The sequence below is a fragment of the Strongylocentrotus purpuratus genome, unplaced genomic scaffold (genome assembly GCF_000002235.5).
Source record: "Strongylocentrotus purpuratus isolate Spur 01 unplaced genomic scaffold, Spur_5.0 spur5_scaffold_3, whole genome shotgun sequence".
NCBI lineage: Eukaryota > Metazoa > Echinodermata > Echinoidea > Camarodonta > Strongylocentrotidae > Strongylocentrotus > Strongylocentrotus purpuratus.
In genome coordinates, this window is record NW_022145609.1 from 22923579 (window position 1) to 22941136 (window position 17558).

General features: G+C 38.8%; 1 protein-coding gene across 1 annotated transcript; it reads right to left on the reverse strand.

Annotated features, from left to right (window-relative positions):
* Positions 1-7740: 7740 nt before the first annotated feature.
* LOC100890698 lies at positions 7741-16381 on the reverse strand. Its single transcript, XM_011670692.2, has 2 exons — positions 16164-16381; positions 7741-10677 (listed from the first exon to the last, which is right to left on the reverse strand). The coding sequence occupies exons 1-2, from the start codon at positions 16178-16180 to the stop codon at positions 8748-8750; spliced, it is 1947 nt and encodes a 648-aa protein (XP_011668994.2). The 5' UTR covers positions 16181-16381; the 3' UTR covers positions 7741-8747.
* Positions 16382-17558: the final 1177 nt, after the last annotated feature.

Below are 17558 nucleotides of genomic sequence, written 5' to 3' on the forward strand. Positions count from 1 at the left end.
GGCGGACCCTGAATGATAATCTGACCGTAAATTATTGCCTTAAATCCCTGAGCTTCCGGGGCAGACAAGGCATCAACATATGTTCATCTGACCGCAGGCGCAGGGGGGCGGTGGGGTGGTCCCCCAAAAAACGCCGGCCAAAAAAAGAGAGGAGTGAAAAGGAAGAGGACGTAGAAAGAAAAGGAGTAGACAAAGAACATTTTTGAAATTCAGACAAGGATTAAGAGTCGAGAACGGTACAACGAATCGTCTTTTTTCTCTAATAATTTAATAAAACGTCAAAGCTTCCGCGCTTCGTGCAGGGGTGGGGAGGGGAACTAATTTCAGACGAGGATAATTTTCGAGAACGGTACAACGAATTATCTTCTTTCTATAATAATTTAATGAAACGTCGAAGCTTCCGCGCTTTGCGCGGGAGGGTGTAACTGAATTCAGACAAGGATTAAGAGTCGAGAATGGTAATACGAATCGTCTTCTTTCTCTAATGATTTATTAAAACGTCAAAGCTTCCGCCCTTTGCGCGGGGGCGGGGAGGGGGAACTAAATTCAGACGAGGATAATTTTCGAGAACGGTACAATGAATTATCTTCTTTCTATAATAATTTAATGAAACGTCGAAGCTTCCGCGCTTTGCGCGGGAGGGGGGAACTGAATTTAGACAAGGATTAAGAGTCGAGAACAGTACAACGAATCGTCTTCTTTCTCTAATGATTTAATGAAACGTAAAAGCTTCCGCGCTTCGCGCGGGAGGGGGAACATAATTCAGACAAGGATTATTTTTTGGAACGGTACAACGAATCGTCTTCTTTCTCTAATAATTTATTGAAATGTCAAAGCTTCCACGCTTCCCCTTTCTGCACCCCCTCCCCCAATTACGTCACTGCTGGTCACCATTACGTACCAATTTTTGGCTCGTATAATTTCAAATTTGGGCTCCCCCCCCCTAAGAAATCCTGGATCCGCGCCTGGTCTGTCCATCTCTTAGCTGGTCTTCCCCTAGGGCGTTTGCCATGTACATTTCCGTTGAGAAGGATGTGGGGGGTATCTTTTTGGATTCGTTCGATTGATATATCCAAAGTATCTCAGTCTTTTTGTGGCAACCCTGTCGATGATGGTTTCTTCCATGTTAAGTTGTCTTCGTATGTGTGTGTTTCTTAGACTTTCCCATGATTCTCCTGAGGCATGCCATCTCAAAAGTGTGAAGTCTATTTTTCTTCGACCTTCTTTAATGTCCATGTTTCTGCACCATATAACAAAACATACAACACCAGGACTTCGTACAGTTCTACCTTTATTGAGCAGCGTATCTTTTGATGCCCAGATTTTCTTGAGTGCTTGGAATGCTCCTTGCCTTTCCAATGTTAATATTCACTAGTTGAGGCTGTTTGCTTATGGCTTGTACTTCTGTTTTGGTAATGTTTATTTTAATTATTTATACCTGTTTTTCAAGATTTCGATTTTTTGCGCTGGGCTGGTGGATGTAAAATTCAAAGCTTATTTCACAACTACATTAAAAAAAAAGATTATGATGCATATCGACTGTTCCTTTTATAATATTTTTAACGCAGTCTTTATCAGGTTTTTTTGGTCTTCTTCCTACGTCCTTTTACTTTTTTCTTTACTCTCTCTCTCTCTCTCTCTATCTCTTTTTTGGCCGGCGTTTTTGTTTTTTGTTTTTTGTTTTGTTTTTGTTTGGGGGGGGGGGGCAAGCCGAGGAGCAGCTCTAATTAGGAAAAGGTTGATGGTCTGACGTAATTAATGCAAGCCCTGAGCTTCCGGTGCTCTGCCCACCCCCCCCCCCCCTGAACCCAAACAATGGCACTAAGGCGGGCCCCTGGATGCTCATCTGACCGTAATATATTGCCGAACACTCCTGAGCCTCCGCCTCCTGGCCCCCACGCCAATTCGTGACCTGCCAGTGTCACAAATAAGGTATAAAAACTGATGCTCATCTGACCGTAATTTGTTGCCCAAAACCCTGAGCTTCCGGGGGTTCGCCCCATGGACCAAGGCCAATTCATGACCTGCCAGTGTCACAAATAAGTTATAAAATTATGCTCATCTGACAATAATTTGATGAATAAAACCCCTGAGCTTCTGAGGGCTCCGCCCCTTGGACCCAACACCAATTTGTGTCCTGCCAGTGTCACAAATAAGGTATCAAAATATTCTCATCTGACCGTAATTTATTGCCCAAATTCCCTGAGCTTCTGGTTCGTGACCTGCCAGTGTCATAAATATTGTATAAAATCATGCTCATCCGACATAATTTGATGTATAAAACCCCTGAGGGCTGCGCCCCTCGGACCCAACTCCAATTTGTGACCTGCCAGTGTCACAAATAAGGTATAAAAACTGATGCTCATCTGACCGTAATTTATTGCCCAAAACCCCTGAGCTTCCGGGGCTTCGCCCCATGGACCCCACGCCAATTTATGACCTGCCAGTGTCACAAATAAGGTATAAAATTATGCTCATCTGACGATAATTTGATGAATAAAACCCCTGAGCTTCTGAGGGCTCCGCCCCTTAATGGACCCAACACCAATTTGTGTCCTGCCAGTCATAAATAAGCTATCAAAATATTCTCATCTGACCGCAATTTATTGCCAAAAACCCTGAGCTCCCGGTTCGTGACCTGCCAGTGTCATAAATATTGTATAAAGTTATGCTCATCTGACATAATTTGATGTATAAAACCCCTGAGGGCCGCGCCCCTCGGACCCACTTCCAATTTGTGTCCTGCCATTGTCACAATTAAGTTATCAAAATATGCTCATCTGACTGTTCTTGCCCCAAACCCCTGAGCTTCCGGGGCTTCGCCCCCTGGACCCCACGCCAATTCGTGACCTGCCAGTGTCACAAATAAGTTATCAAAATATGCTCATCTGACCGTAATTTATTGCCCCAAACCTCTGAGCTTCCGGGGGTTACGCCCCCTAGACCCCACGTAAATTCGAAACAGGCCAGTGTCAAAAATAAGGTATCAAAATATGCTCATCATAGTAATTAAATGCCTATACCCTCTGAGCTTCTGGGGGCTCCACCCTTGACCCCCGCTGAGAAACGTTCAGCGGGGCCGGCATGTAAGGGTGGTGTGATGACGATTTGTTTTGTCTACCCCACCCCAACCCCCCCCCCCCCCCAAAAAAAAAAAAAAAAAAAAAAACTTTTTGCCACTGCCGGTGTCACCATCGAGTACCAATATTTGGCTCGCATAATTTCAAATTTGGGCCCCCCTAAGAAATCCTGGATCCGCGCCTGTCCCACCCCCTTGACCCAGTCATGACATCAAAATCATGTCACTGTCTATTGTCCAAGTAGGCTATAAGTTATTCTTAAGCACATTCATTTCATTCTTTGTTATATGAGCTTCCTCGTGGCCCAAATGTTTGGCTTTCGAACCCGGGACTCAATCTGGAGTTTGGAGGGGTTAACCCCCCCCCCTCCCCCTTTGGTATTTTTTTGTGTGTAAACCCCCCCCCCCCCTAAAACCTCCCCCTTTGGATTTTTTTCTTTCTTTTAATTATTAAAAAAAAAAAAAAAAAAAAAAAAAAAATCCCATGACCTTACCCCCCCCCCCCCAACGGAGCCAAATGTCAAATTTTCAAATTTCTAGACCAAAAAAAAAGAAGAAAAAAAGTGTCCTCTTACCACCAGCCCCCCCCCCCCCCCCCCCCCCCAGCGGCTGGCTGAGTCGTTGCGGAATTTTCTGCCTTGAAAAAATCCTGCTTACGCGCCTGATCCCACCCACAACCCCCCCCCCCCTCTCTCTCTCTCTCTCTCTCTCTCTCTCTCTCTCAAACTGTCTATGACAAAACACATACATCACTAAACACTTTCAAAATGAATTGTTTCATTACATTGTCTTACTATAATAGGTTTAAAGGTAAAGACCAGTATTGGAAACGCCCCAATTACAAAAAAATGAAATGGAAGCTCTCATTACCAATCATGTGAAAGAATATGTTTTGACTAATACATGATGATAAAAACTTTGCCGGGAAACCGCCTACTAATTCATATATTTGGTAAATTTGTTTCTCTCATTGTCTGTGAGAGATATAGGGTAGTCCCATATACATCTTTCTGTGTATAGTGCTTGTAACTTTACGAACAATGGGCCAAATTTCTTATCATTTTGATGATTCCACAACGTTTCTTTCACAATGCAATCGCATGACCATAACTGGTCTTTACCTTTAAGCACATTCATTTCATTCTTTGTTATATGAGCTTCCTCGTGGCCCAAATGTTTGGCTTTCGAACCCGGGACTGAATCTGGAGTTTGGAGGGGTTAAACCCCCCCCCCCCCTCCCCCTGTGGTATTTTTTTTTTGTGTAAACCCCCCCCCCCTAAAACCTCCCCCTTTGGATTTTTTTTTTTTTTTAATAATTATTAAAAAAAAAAAAATCCCATGACCTTACCCCCCCCCCCCCCCAACGGAGCCAAATGTCAAATTTTCAAATTTCGAGACCAAAAAAAAAAAAAAGTGTCCTCTTACCACTAGCCCCCCCCCCCTCTCTCTCTCTCTCTCTCTCTCTCTCTTTCTCTCTCTCTCAAAACTGTCTATGACAAAACACATACATCACTAAACACTTTCAAAATGAATTGTTTCATTACATTGTCTTACTATAATAGGTTTAATAAAGTATCATTTACCTAATTACAAATACACAAACAAGTAGCTACATGCCCAATGTGATATTGCACAAATGCATGCGTTGCATTGTCTTTGCCATAATTATATCTAGGCCTATAATTGGACCACAATCAACACAATTACACTGTAATTGATGTACATAATTAACTTCTACACAATAAAATATCAATAACTAATTATAGGCTAATTAATAATGCATGGTTCACAATTTATTTATGTAATATTGTAATAATAATGTAATATTGATTATTATACAGCAACTTCAAAATAATCTATTTAAAATATTGACTGCACACATGGACTGACAATGAATATGTATCACATGAAATTTGATACATGTATATTGAGTTGTCAACATTTAATTCCAGAGATATATTGAACTCTTAAGGCTTGTTTCAATATGAAATGGTAAACCACCACAAAATAGGCCTGGCGGATTTTATGTGTAAATAAATAGGAACTGCACGCAACAAATGTATATTCACAGAGATGGTTTTTCAGTTAAATACAAAGTGGCACTTTAAATTTAGGGGAGCTACGAGATGTACAAACTGGCAAAATCATAAATTAGATAGTCTGAAATATAAAAGTATCCTTTTTTTTCTTCTTATTTCAACCCCAAAACATCACATCTTTTATTGGGCCTGAAACATATAGGGAGATAAAAGAATACTTATATAACAAAACCATCCAGGCAAATTATAAACGAAAAAATATTTCATGACTCAGTTAAATCTGTTAGAATATGGCAATGATGGCAACATATATTATATCAAGCAGACAAAAAGCAGGCTTATACATTAAAGGTACTATGTCCCATTTGAAGGCCAAAAAAAATGATAAGGTTAAATTTCAACAGCATTTGAAAGATAATATACATTTCAGTTTCAGTTTATTTTTTCATTTCCAACACATCAGTAATTTTGACAAGAAATCAGTATACAATTCAATATTCAATAATATAATACATTTGACATGGTTTAGAACTGTGAAATTTATAACTTCCCTAAAAAGGGGGGCTTGAACATATCTTTAAGTGGGAAAATAACGACTATTAATTGTAGAATCGACTTTAGTGCTATGTGCTAATAAGTGCCGAATGTCTGATTTCAGACCCTTGTATCATATGGTCATACGTTTTGTGCTGCGCAAAGATTCAATCGGTTTAATTTTGGCCATTACAAGAAGTCGGTTATTGATGTAGACGAATGCTCATGTACCCTTTAGAGCTCATGTACCCTTTAGAGCTCATTTTATGTATCCAGGTATATTGCCAAAGAAGAACATTTATTTTCAGTGCGGTCCCAGACATACATAATTAATAAGTTAAAATCGTATTATTTACACAGATAAGAAAAAACTTATTATAGATAATAATGATGATAATAATAACAACACTAAAATAATAATGATAGAAATGATAACAAGTACAAGAAGAATAACAAGATAAAGAAAAAGAAGAAAAAGAAGAAAAGTACATGCTAGTACAGGTTTGTACATGGCAATGATGGCATCATATTATATCAAGCAGACACAAAATAGGCTTATACATTAAAGGTACTATGTCCCATTTGCAGGCAAAAAAAATGAAAAAGTTAAATTCCAACTGCATTTGAAAGATAATACTATTTTAGAACTTCCCTAAAAAAGGTGGGGCTTGAAAATATCTTCAAGTGGGAAAATAACGACTATTAGTTGTCAAATCGACTTTAGGGCTATCGAGCCCAAAAGTAATAGTCTTGATTTTCAGACAATTGTACCGAATGGTCATATGTTTTATGCTGCGCAAAGATTCAATCAGTTTAATCTTGGCCATCACAAGAAGTGGGTTATTGATGTAGACAAATGCTCATGTACCCTTTACAACTCTTTTCATGTATGTTATTACCAAGGAAGAAAAAAAGCCAGTCAGTCACTCAATAGTGTCTGACAGTGAAGTCTAGCAAGTAAACGGGTTTCCTTGCATAATTTGAATATGAGGACACTGCTAACATTTAAATTTCACAGATAGGACATACATGACATATTCATAATTCCTGCAAAGTTCTACAGAATTTGAGGTTGGCTGCAAAAGGGGACATAGTACATTAAACAGAGTAATAAATCACTTTGCTTTTAGTCACAATTATTTTCAATATACTGTATACAGACAAGAAATTAAGGTAATTATATCAAATAAACCCTGACTACTACAATGTACAAACACTGCAATTTTCATATTTCATATTTGATCTCTCTTCTACTTCAAATAGCCAAGAGAAAATGAGATCAGATGTTGATGATTACTTACAGAAATCAGAATTAAAATATTACTGTAACATTTATGCAGTGAGAATTTGATTACACGATTTGAACTTGTATGCACTTAAGACGTTAAAAAAATGAACATTGCAAATCTGAGGCAGAGAGAAAAAAAATAGCCAAGAATATATACAGAAGAAAAACAAGCAGTGATATGGAATAAAGAATTGGTTCATGAGGATGCACCGAAACACACTGCTCAGTAGTCCTTCACCCAGGGGGGTGTTTCATAAAGCTGTTCGTAAAGTTACGCATGACTTTACGAACGACTTGTACATGTATATGAAGTGCCAGATAGGATGCCCAATTTTTTTTCTAATATTTCCAATAACCTTAATTAAATTATGGCAAAAATATACTCTGCATTGAAAATGTTTGTTGTAATAAGAATGTTAATCTACATCTGCACAGTTCAACATAATAAATAATAATCAATAATGATTGAGCATCCCATTTGGCTTTTCATATACAAGACTTTACAAGTCGTTCGTAAAGTCATGTGTAACTTTACGAACAGCTTTATGAAACACCCCCCTGGTCAGATGAGTCATTTTGCATTCAAGATGAACTTCAATTCTAGTCATGCGATTGTAATGTTAAAGAAACAATTGAAAAGGGTTGATTGTGCATGTGTAATATACATAATTGCTATACAGCCCATGAGAACAACAAGGTAGGTCAGTCTCACCTAGGATCTGACAAATGCTTAGAGGGTGAATTCACTAGATCGACAGCCCCCCCCCCCCCCCCCCCAAAAAAAAAAAAAAAAAAAAAGGAGAGGAAAACAAAAAGGAAAATAAAATAATAATAAAAACAAATAAATAAATACATACCCACTTTTTTCAGAGAATTTACTAAACAGATGCCCCATGAGACCAACATTTTTCTATCTTCCCTTCTATGTTTAGTTTTGTGGGTTGTCTCTAGTGAACCTGTTGTCGATGTTGGTCTAGTGGATTGCTTTGAAATAATTGTTTATTTTGAGTATTTGAAGTCTGCAGCAACACAATCAGAGATTTAGTAAATATATAAATATCATGTACAGGAATAGCAGCACTGCACACAGAAGTGGACATACTGTATAGAACTATAAACAATTGGCAAGAAAGTTTGGTCTAAACTTTTACATTATTTTTAGTCATAATTTGAACATGAAGGCATCTCAAAACCATTCCTTTTTCTGTGGACATCAGATAGCAAACTGACAAATAAATGTTTGCTTTTACCAAAACTCGCCTATCTCTTGGTACTGTCATTCACTGCCTTCAGAACCATTCTTAAAGGTAATACAAAGTTTTGGTAAATTTTGAAAATTGGCTGGATAGTGATTCCTTACAATTTTGATATATTTGGATGCCCCTGTGGATGCATTATAAGCACTAAAAAAATAGCACATAAAACACATCTGCTTTTGAGATAAATTGAATATTGATATTTACCCGTGCTCCCGCTAAATTGGGGTAAATTTCAAATAGCGCCTATACGGCCATACAATGATAGCTGTGACCATGAAAATCTCAGAATATGCAGTTGTGATATATATTTTCCAAACGGAAATAGCCAATCGGTCGATTTTAGTCAAGAAACATTGTTTTATGGCTAAATCAATATCTTGACCTCGAGAGGTAGCTATACAACAGAAAGAGTGTATTATTTATAACTTCATCACTTTAGACTCGATTTCAACCGCGACAACGATCATTGAATATTGTAGGATCACATATGCTCCCAATATGTTCATTTGAACCAAATTCATGACTCCATACCAAAACTTGTTTTACCTTTAAGAGCTCCTGTCACCACTTTCGCTATTTTCTTCACTACTGAAATTGTATAATTCTCCTAATACATTAAACCCTGAGTCTAAATCTGGATATAGACTTTTCATCTCAGTTCGATGAATATCTTCAGGTGACATTCCATCTATCATCTCAAGAAGCCTTACAGGGAAGTCTAAATCTGTAACTACATGTACATCTACCAGCTTACGCAGCCTCAGAGGAAGGACGTCTACGTAGTTGATCTTGTGTCGGAGGACTACTCTGACAGCTGCTTCCTCCAGACGCAATACTGTGGTTGGTGGACTAAAAAATGACTCAACCTGTTCAAAATGTGGCTCCTTCAAGTTCAACTCCAAATTGTGCAAAATGTCTCTGGCAGTTTCACCTTCTTTATTCACTGCATCCAGAGAACACCCATGACGTATGAAGGCCTGAGCAAGATCCTGGATATATCTCATAATTTCTCTAACAGATCCATGATAAGTTAGTGGAAAAGATATACATGATGCCAACATGTGCAGTAGTGTACTGCCTGCGTTCGCACTATAATTATGGTAAGAACCATTGTCAGATTTCAGAAGCCTGAGCAACAAATACCTTAATGTCACAAGGCACCATTGCTTGCTAACAGAACCTTTGCAGTCGAAGATATCATGACAATCACTCATCAGAGTGAACATGATTTGATCTGTTAGGGAAGGCAGCTTGTTATACTCGTCAGGCCTTTCCCTCAGTATTCTACTTTGAATGATGCTCATTAAGGTCTCTTTGTCTCGCAAGGAGGACTTCAAAATGTCAACAGAAGTCCCGATTTCGTCATAAAGTTGGGTACCAAAACAATATCTTAGGCAATCACTCACACCCAGCAGACAAGCACTGTGTACATTCTTAAATATTGTAACATGAGTAGACAACATGTGCCTTGCAACCCATTTATGGTGACAGTCATCATGCGCATAATCTAACTGCCTTACTACTGTTGTTAGCAGAGCTCTTCCACATCTTTCAGAAGCAAGAACATGAGAGAATACTTGGAAGCATCTTTTTACCTTCTCCTCATTGAACATTACAAGAAATGCAAAGTATGCAAGGGATGGGAAGAAATAACTATACTTGAGACTTGAAATCATTCGAGGAAATAGTTCCTTACTTTCAGATGATTTCTCCAGCTTGTGGAATTCTTTTAGAGAGATTTCCGAGAAGCAAGCAGCAAGTTCTGAGGTTTGAACTTTCCCTTCACTAACTCCTGCACCTTCTTGTAAGTTTATGGCTCTGCAGAAAGAGTAAAAAGCATCGTGGATCTCGGGAAGTTGACCCAGATTAGCCTGTAAAACTCCAAGTAATGCATAAGCTTTGATCTCGTCCTCCAAAGGAATATCATCATCACCCATCAACAAGAATTCAACACAGTCATTCAGCAAGTAAAATGCAGCAACATATACTGGACTCCATCCATCTATGTTGTTCTGAACAGATGCTCTATACTTCAGAAGAAGCTTAACGATAGAAAGCTTGGGGTTTCTCAATTTTTGTTGTTCAAGGAGTCTTTTTTTAGCGGATGGCTTAACAGATAGTGTGTCTTCAGACTCTTCAAACAATAACATACATGCATAATGTAAAGGAGTGTTACCATCCTTTGAGCTCTTGGAATTGGGGTTGGCACCATTTGCTAATAGGAACTTGACAACATCCTCCAGACCTTTCAAACATGCGAGCATCAACGGTGTTTGTCCTTCCTTGTTTCGGACATCGATACGACCCTCTTGAGCACATCTCTCTAGCATCTCTTCAGTCACTGTACCCTGAGAAATCGCATTGGCTAAGTCACCTGCTGCTGGTTCTGATAAGGTTTCCCCGCTGCTACATCCAGATGCCATGGTCCTGATATCTCTGCACCTCCAAGGGCTGTCAGCTACTTGCTTCTTGCTAGAGCTAGAGATAAAAATGTAAACGAGAGTAGCCTATACTTAATAATAATACAGTGCATGGAAATGAAGAAAAAACGTCTTTGTTTCTAGTCCAAAGTAGGCCCGTTTCGAGTAAACGTTTAATCATATACCGCCTGGTAAAGCCAGTAGTCAAATAATGAACTTGATATTTAAAAACCGAATACTCGATGACTCATTGGGAACCCAAGAACATCGTCTAAAAAGAGTCTAAATGGATGTGAAATAGAAATCTGTCACAATAATTCTACTTTCTCAGACATTGTCAAGGAAGTTTAAGTAAATCAAATTCCTACCTAACCTTAACTTAGAAGCAAAAAACTAGTGGGCTTGATGAGTTTCATGAGTACCGGACTGTGCTTGATGATACACATGCCCTTGATCTTTAAATCCCAAATTCTGACCTCTGCAACATCGCGATCATGAGCTATAAACATGAATACACGTGCATACTATAGGCGCTGATCGAAACAAGTTCGGCTCAAACCCAATCAATAAAAAAATGAATACTTTAATTGCGATAATATCGGACAAATTTTACAATATAAATAGTGAAATAAATATATATTATAGTACTTTAATTTATTTCTTCTGGAAAATTACGATCTAAACATTTATAAGAACAGTAATCAAACAAACCTGGGCGGCCATATTGAATTTAATATGTACCGGTATACATCGGTACGTACAGTAAATTCATTGTCGAAGTTTTCGTGAATCGTAACATATTTAAACAAACGACACTCGGCAAATCAGTAAAAATAATCATTTATTGTAGAATTGAAAACAGGAATCTATTACAATTGCAAATAAAACAAGATTAAAGACTGAAATATGAATGTAAATACTTCTTTTCTTTACAAATAGTTACATTGAAAGTAGGTTTTATGCGAAATAAGTGCTGGGTGGAAGTGTTTTTCATCAGGAGTGGTGGGCAGAAATCCCCCGTGCTGGGTGGGCTCGCCCAGCGCCGCCCACCGTAGCTATATTACGCTGCACCTATATTACCGACTAGTCGATTAATCGTCAAAAAATCACAGCGTAGACTACCAAAAAGGGGCTTTCAAAACAGGCCTAGTCCAGAGTCCTGTTCCATAAAACTTGTTACCAATAACAAATTCTAAATTTGAATGACAAACTTGATCTCAGCCAATCAAATGCCATGTAGATTCAGTAGCTTTTAACAGTTGTGACTTTATTGTAATGTTATTGATAACCAGTTTTAAGAAACAGAACCCACATGTTTGGATAATGTGGGAAGCGGAGCCCGTTGTGTTTGCCGCACAAAGAAATTCTGAGATGCACTGGTCTTTTGGGAAATTCCTCTTCCTGGTGACTATAAATTAGGGAAATTTGTTTTGTCAATTCAGTCAGCATCAAAGTGGGCCTTCACTCCCTTCAGTTTATAATTTATTATTAATTCAAAAAGCAGTAATTAACTTAATAAAAATTAGGATCGCCCTGACTTTCCTAACAAGTAGCCCTACATTTGTTTTATATTGAGCATGTAAGGGATCGGTAGAGATACCCTGCTTGAAACTTGGAGGAAATAGTCTGTCACAGACGATTCTATTGACCTGATTTCCTCCAGCGTGTAGACTTCTTTTAGAGACATTTTTGAGAAACAAGCAGCAAGTTCTGAGGTTTCCACTTGCCATATGGTAACTCCTGCATCTTGAAACTTTATGGCTCTGCAGAAAATGTGATCTCTGAGGGCACGATCATCAAAATTAGCCTGTGACACTCCAAATATTTCACAAGCTATGATCTTAAATGCTCCAAAGAAATATCATCTTTACTCATTGACAAGAAGAATTCAACAATGTCCTTCAGCATATCAAATGCAGCTAGACATAGTAGTGTCCATCCCTCCAGGTTGCTCTGAAGATGTGCCCCATGACCCATGACCCCCCCCCCCCCCCCCCCCCACTCCGTGAAGGGAGGGATACCATGCGTGTTACCAAAATGCCCGGTAAAGGGGTACTTTTCATGCGACAAAGTCCGGCCCGAGAATTGTAAAAAAAAGGGGTGTATTTGACTTTTCACCCAAAAATTTCTTTAAAAAGGGGGTTTTTTTTCTTTTTTCTCTCATCTCTTTGGACTCCTGAGAAATTAAAAAAGGGGGTTATAAAATAATACTTGGGTGGTTAACTGGTGCTTAGGAAAGAAGAAAGCGATTATTTTAACAAGGTTAGAATTGCTGAGAAAAATATAGCATCTTTCCCGGCCTCCCTACTCAGTGTTATTTAGGGTACGCATATGCATGTTCCCTCCTTTTGAAAACACCCCCTAAGTCCGGTGTGAAAAGTCAAAACGGGCCAGATTTTTGTGTACTACGAGCCAGAATTTGGTGCGGGAAAAGTACCCCTTTACCGGACATTTTGGTATTAAACACGCATGGTACCCCTCAATACACGGTGTGGGGGGGGGGTGGGCCGGGGTATCTTTACGAGGATAAAGTACTCAGTTACAGAGTTTGATTACAAATACATTAATATGTGAAAGGACACATTATGTAGGGCAGGCACAGGTTATGTCAGTTAAGATTAATGGAAGGTTTATTTCTAACTAAGTCTCAATATCAGGCACTAAAGTAATTATTCAGTGGTGATGATATATTATGCAGATAAGTGACCATAGAAATAATTTGCAGAATTACTTTATTCTTACAAGGTATAAATGAAAACTAGAGCACAGAAATTTTAGTTCAATACACAAGTATGTATTTAATGTGCTAAATGTCTGTACGTAATCTTGCTATTTATTTTATACAGATCAAATTACTATAACGACTTCTAAAGAATAAAACACACCAGAAGTCAAATCCAGTTTTAGCAGGCCAATTAAGTTCTTTGGGGTATTCTCTGGGTGTAAGAGCCAACCAGTAATGACCGCTTATCTGAGATGATTGGGTGGGGGGGGGGGGGGGGGGTGTCTGCATGACCTGACATAGGAGGGTACATTGCAGTGTGCCGGACTTAGGGGGGGTCTCCAAGGAAAGGGTCTCCAGAGCTAAGCTGTTTCGCTCTGGTAAGATATTTGCTAATATTTCATTATTTTTACCTCCGCAGTTGGGAGTAGAAGTGGCATAAAATTCATTAAGGCCACTGTCCAATTTTTGTCGGGTGCGGGAAGGTGTGATTTCGGACACATTTTAGGGTTTGTTTACATGCGTCTCCGCTCACGTCCATGGGAGCTAGTTCAGGCTCGGTGATATCAATTATCAATACCATAAAAATAATATCACCAAGCCCAATAAAGGTAATACAAGTTTTGGTAGATCTATATGGAGTCATGAATTTGGTTCAAATGATCATATTAGAAGCAAATGCGATTTTACAATATTCAATGATCGTTGCCGCGGTTGAAATTGAGACTAAGGTGATGAAATTGTAAATAATAAACTCTTTATGTTGTATAGCGCCCTCTCAAGGCTGATATTTCTTTAGCTTCAAAGTAATTTTTTTCGACCTACTTGTTATTCCTGTTTGGAAATTAGATATCAACTGCATATTCTGAGATTTTCATGGTCGCAGCTATCATGAAATAGTCTTAGATCTAGGCACTATTTGAAATATTTTAAATCTACTGGGAGCCCCAGTAAATGTTTGATTATTCAATTTTTCGAAAGCAGAAGTGTTTAAAGGGTAAATTTTCTAGTGCTTATAATAAATCCACAGGGCCAGGGGCATCCAAATATATAAACATTTTCCAATTTTCAAAATTTCCAAAAAATTTGCATTACCTTGGCTTTAAGGCTAATGCATATTGACCTATATATAGCACTGTATATTTGATGAGAGGCAGAGATTGCACACTAATGCACACAATGAATACGAAGTGGCTGATCGGTAAGTTCGAGTAGGCCTACCCTAGACTCACGATTTGAATTTAAAAAAAAACTAGATGGAATTTTGACTGCGCGCAGTCGAAAATGATGCCTCCGCCATAGAGCAATTTAAACAAGTTTGGAGTTTAAATCTCCAGTGGTTCTTGAGATATCATGATAACAATCTCAATGTATGGAATTTCATAAGTTGACCTCTGTGACCCTTGACCTTTGACCTACGTGCTCCAAAATCTAATCAGATTGTCTTCCTATGGTGATACACACTATCATTAAGTTTGAAGTTTAAATCTCCAGTGGTTCTTGAGATATTATGATATGGTGATACATACTATCATTAAGTTTGAAGTGAAAATTCTCCAGTGGTTCTTGAGAAATCGCGATAACGATCTCAATGTATGGAATTTCATAAGTTGACCTCTGTGACCCTTGACCTTTGACCTACGTGCTCCAAAATCTAATCAGATTGTCTTCCTATAGTGATATACACTATCATTAAGTTTGAAGTTTAAATCTCCAGTGGTTCTTGAGATATTATGATAACAATCTCAATGTATGGAATTTCATAAGTTGACCTCTGTGACCCTTGACCTTTGACCTACGTGCTCCAAAATCTAATCAGATCGTCTTCCTATGGTGATACATACTATCCTTAAGTTTGAAGTTTTTACATCTCCAGTGGTTCTTGAGATATCATGATAACAATCTCAATGTATGGAATTTCATAAGTTGACCTCTATGACCCTTGACCTTTGACCTACGTGCTCCAAAATGTAATCAGATTGTTTGCCTATAGGGATACACACTATCACTAAGTTTGAAGTTTAAATCTCCAGTGGTTCTTGAGATATCATGATAACAATCTCAATGTATGGAATTTCATAAGTTGACCTCTGTGACCCTTGACCTTTGACATACGTGCTCCAAAATCTAATCAGATCGTCTTCCTGGTGATACATACTATCCTTAAGTTTGAAGTTTAAATCTCAAATGGTTCTTGAGATATCGCGCTAACAAACTCAATACAAGGAATTTCATAAGTTGACCTCTGTGACCTGTGACCTTTGACCTACCTACTCCAAAATCTAATCAGATCGTCTTCCTATGGTGATAAATACTATTCCCGAGTCTTAAGTTTAAATCTTAAATGTTTCTTGAGATATTGTGATAACGGTCAAACGGGACGGACGTACGGACGGACAACCCGAAAACATGATGCCTCCGGCACCACCTTCGGTGGCGGAGGCATAAAAATCTAACATTGGTATAGATGTCTAGGCCTAGACATCTAAGTTGAAAAGATTGTATTTACTGCTAGGTGTCATCAATTGTCACTTAAGTACCACTTTTTAGAGAATTCAGTTTTTGAAATGTTGAGAATCAATAGAACAGTTTTTAATATCACAGCTAGGATAGTATTGCAGCTATGTGTCATATACATGTCACACTGACAACGCGACACAACTTAGTGTCGGCATCGCGTTTATTTAGCTTACAGTTGGGCTTATATCCGTACATACATGTAATCAAAGTGATAAGTCCTGTGAGTGATTTTGAGCTAGAAGTAGGAAGTGCAAATGTGCAGACAAAACCATTCGACAAGTCAGAAAAATAATATTTCTCACCTCGCCTCGTCGATCATTCAATGTCGATGAACATCATCCAGGACCAGGATGGTCTACAACCTCGTGCAGAAATTACTGTTTAAAATAGATTAATAAATTATTACTGATTTCTTAGAGATCAATGAGAACAATACAAGTCCTGTGAGTGATTTTGAGCTAGAAGTAGGAAGTGCAAATGTGCAGACAAAACCAGTGCAGTGCAGTGGTACTGGTACTGGTAGCGAGAAATAGGGCGTGGTCGTGGTGGTTTATACGGCACTGCACCTGCATGTTCTACTGTTTGTTTGTTTTATTTCCGAAAATCATCATAAAAACAATAACACAACAGGCGCGTACACGGGGGGGGGGGGGGGGGGGGGGTGGTATTTTTTATGTGTGTATTTTTGAGGAAACCCCCCCCCCCTTTGGCATTTTTTTTTTATACCAATGGCTGACCTAAAAAGGTTGACCTTATATATATCCCCCCCCCCCAACGGAACAAAATGTCAAATTTTCAAATTTCGAGACCAAAAAACTTACCCCCCCCCCCCCCCCGCTCATTCAGCGGCTGGCTGAGTCGTTGCAATTTTTTGGGACCAAAAAGAAAAAAGTGTCCTCTTACCCCCCCCCCCCCCCCCCCCCACCCCCGCCGCTTATTCAGCAGATGGCTGGGTCGTTGCGAAATTTTCGGCCCGATTTAAAAATGTTAACCCCCAGCCCCCCCCCCCCCCTTAAAAAATCCTGCGTACGCGCCTGTAACACAATCAAGGACTTATATAACAACGATAGAATGATAAAAATGAATACTGAAATACGGACAAAAATCGTTATCGTATATATCGCTAGCTGATATTGTGTTTACTTAAAATATCAAAGCGAAATTGACATGGTCCAAATTATACCTCTTAGTTATAAACGAGTATGCATCATAATGCATCACGATCGATGCAGGTGGAACATCGTTTGGTCTAGCAAAGAGATACTCAGATGATGCATATTTCATGCATGAGTGATTAAAAGCAATTTGAAGGAAGGAAACCAAAAAGACATTTGGCGGGCGGTATCTGAATTTCGAAGAAAAATTCACATTTCTAGAAAGTTGAGTCTCTTTCATATGACACCTCAATCAGGAAAAATGAGCGAGGAATGACAAAGTTCTGTTTGTTTAAAGTAGCCCTTACATTTTCATAATTTTAACAAACGAATTCGTTTTCACTGGGTGCCTGCCGTAGCAAAAAGCAGATTTGACAAAAGACTTAACTCCGTTTCGTTGACAATCAGCCATGCATGAAGACTCTCGTCTACGGCTGATTGTCAACGAAACGGAGTTAAGTCTTTTGTTAATTATGATACGGCAGTCAGCCAGTGAATACAATTATAGAAATGCAAGCACTACTTTAAACAAACAGAACTTTG